At 52.4% G+C, this 964-nt stretch overlaps 1 protein-coding gene across 1 annotated transcript in view; it reads left to right on the plus strand.

Annotated features, from left to right (window-relative positions):
• Nucleotides 1-201: 201 nt before the first annotated feature.
• Nucleotides 202-964, plus strand: part of MONBRDRAFT_30433 (uncharacterized protein) — a gene marked incomplete at both ends in the record, with an annotated part of 2,721 nt that continues 1,958 nt past the window's right edge. Inside the window, 3 exons of the mRNA XM_001750875.1 lie at nucleotides 202-333; nucleotides 443-541; nucleotides 859-957. Of these exons, the coding sequence (XP_001750927.1) occupies nucleotides 202-333; nucleotides 443-541; nucleotides 859-957 (330 nt within the window). The remainder of the gene's footprint in view (nucleotides 334-442; nucleotides 542-858; nucleotides 958-964) is intronic.

Genomic DNA, 964 nt, shown 5'->3' on the forward strand with positions numbered 1-964 from the left:
AAGCAGCTCTCCGTTTGTTTCTCCACACGAAGCACAAGCTACGGTCAGTCATGAACATATCCTTGCTACCCACAGTGCGCAACGCTCGCCATTCAGCCCGCTGCCCTGCCCATGCTGTGGTTTCGGATCAAGACATTTAGAGGAGCCCCCTCGGGACTTTTGTGGTGGGAAGGTTGTTGCTGATAGAGAGACATCGTTATCATGAGTGATGATGGAGAGCAGCTGTTGAGGGCGTGCTTGTCATCAGATCCACAAAGGGCGCTGCAGCTGTTGAGCAGTTGGGATCCACGACGTATTCGAGATGCCGCCGCCACTTTGAACCGTGATATTCTGGTACGTATGTTGCTTTGCATGGGCTTTGTTCTGTGATTAGGGCTTTGAAGCTATTCATCTGAGCGGTTTTGTGCTTTTGGGTTTGTCTGCTTGTTTTTCGTTGGCACAGGATGGCTGGACAGCACTGCACTGTGCCTGCCTTCGGAGCCATGTAAAGGTAGTGGAGGTGCTGTTGAAGCACGGCGTTGATGCCGAAGCCCAGACCAACGTCAGTACCTCCTCTTCTCTCCCCTTTACGCCGATATGATGGTACACCTGCAACACGTGATGCTAGTTGTCTGTTCCTGTACTTCATGTCAATGCATCATCCGCAGAAAGGATGGACACCGCTACACAGTGCCTGTGTTAGAGGTCATGTCAAAGTGGCGGAGATGTTGTTGAAGCACGGTGTGAATACAAAAGCCAAGGACGACGTTAGAGCCCTCCTCTTCCCGCTTTGCTTCCCCCCCCCACCCCTTGATTCTATACACACCTGTAGCATGATGTGTTTGTACCTGTGCGTGATGCTGATGCATCATCCCACAGTATGGCCGAGCTCCACTGCACTATGCCTGCGAGAAGGGCCATGTCAAGGTGGTGGAGATGCTGTTGAAGCACGGTGTTGATGCCAAAGCCAGGGACGATGTGAGTG

This window comes from Monosiga brevicollis, genomic scaffold (assembly GCF_000002865.3).
Source record: "Monosiga brevicollis MX1 MONBRscaffold_51 genomic scaffold, whole genome shotgun sequence".
Lineage (NCBI taxonomy): Eukaryota > Choanoflagellata > Craspedida > Salpingoecidae > Monosiga > Monosiga brevicollis.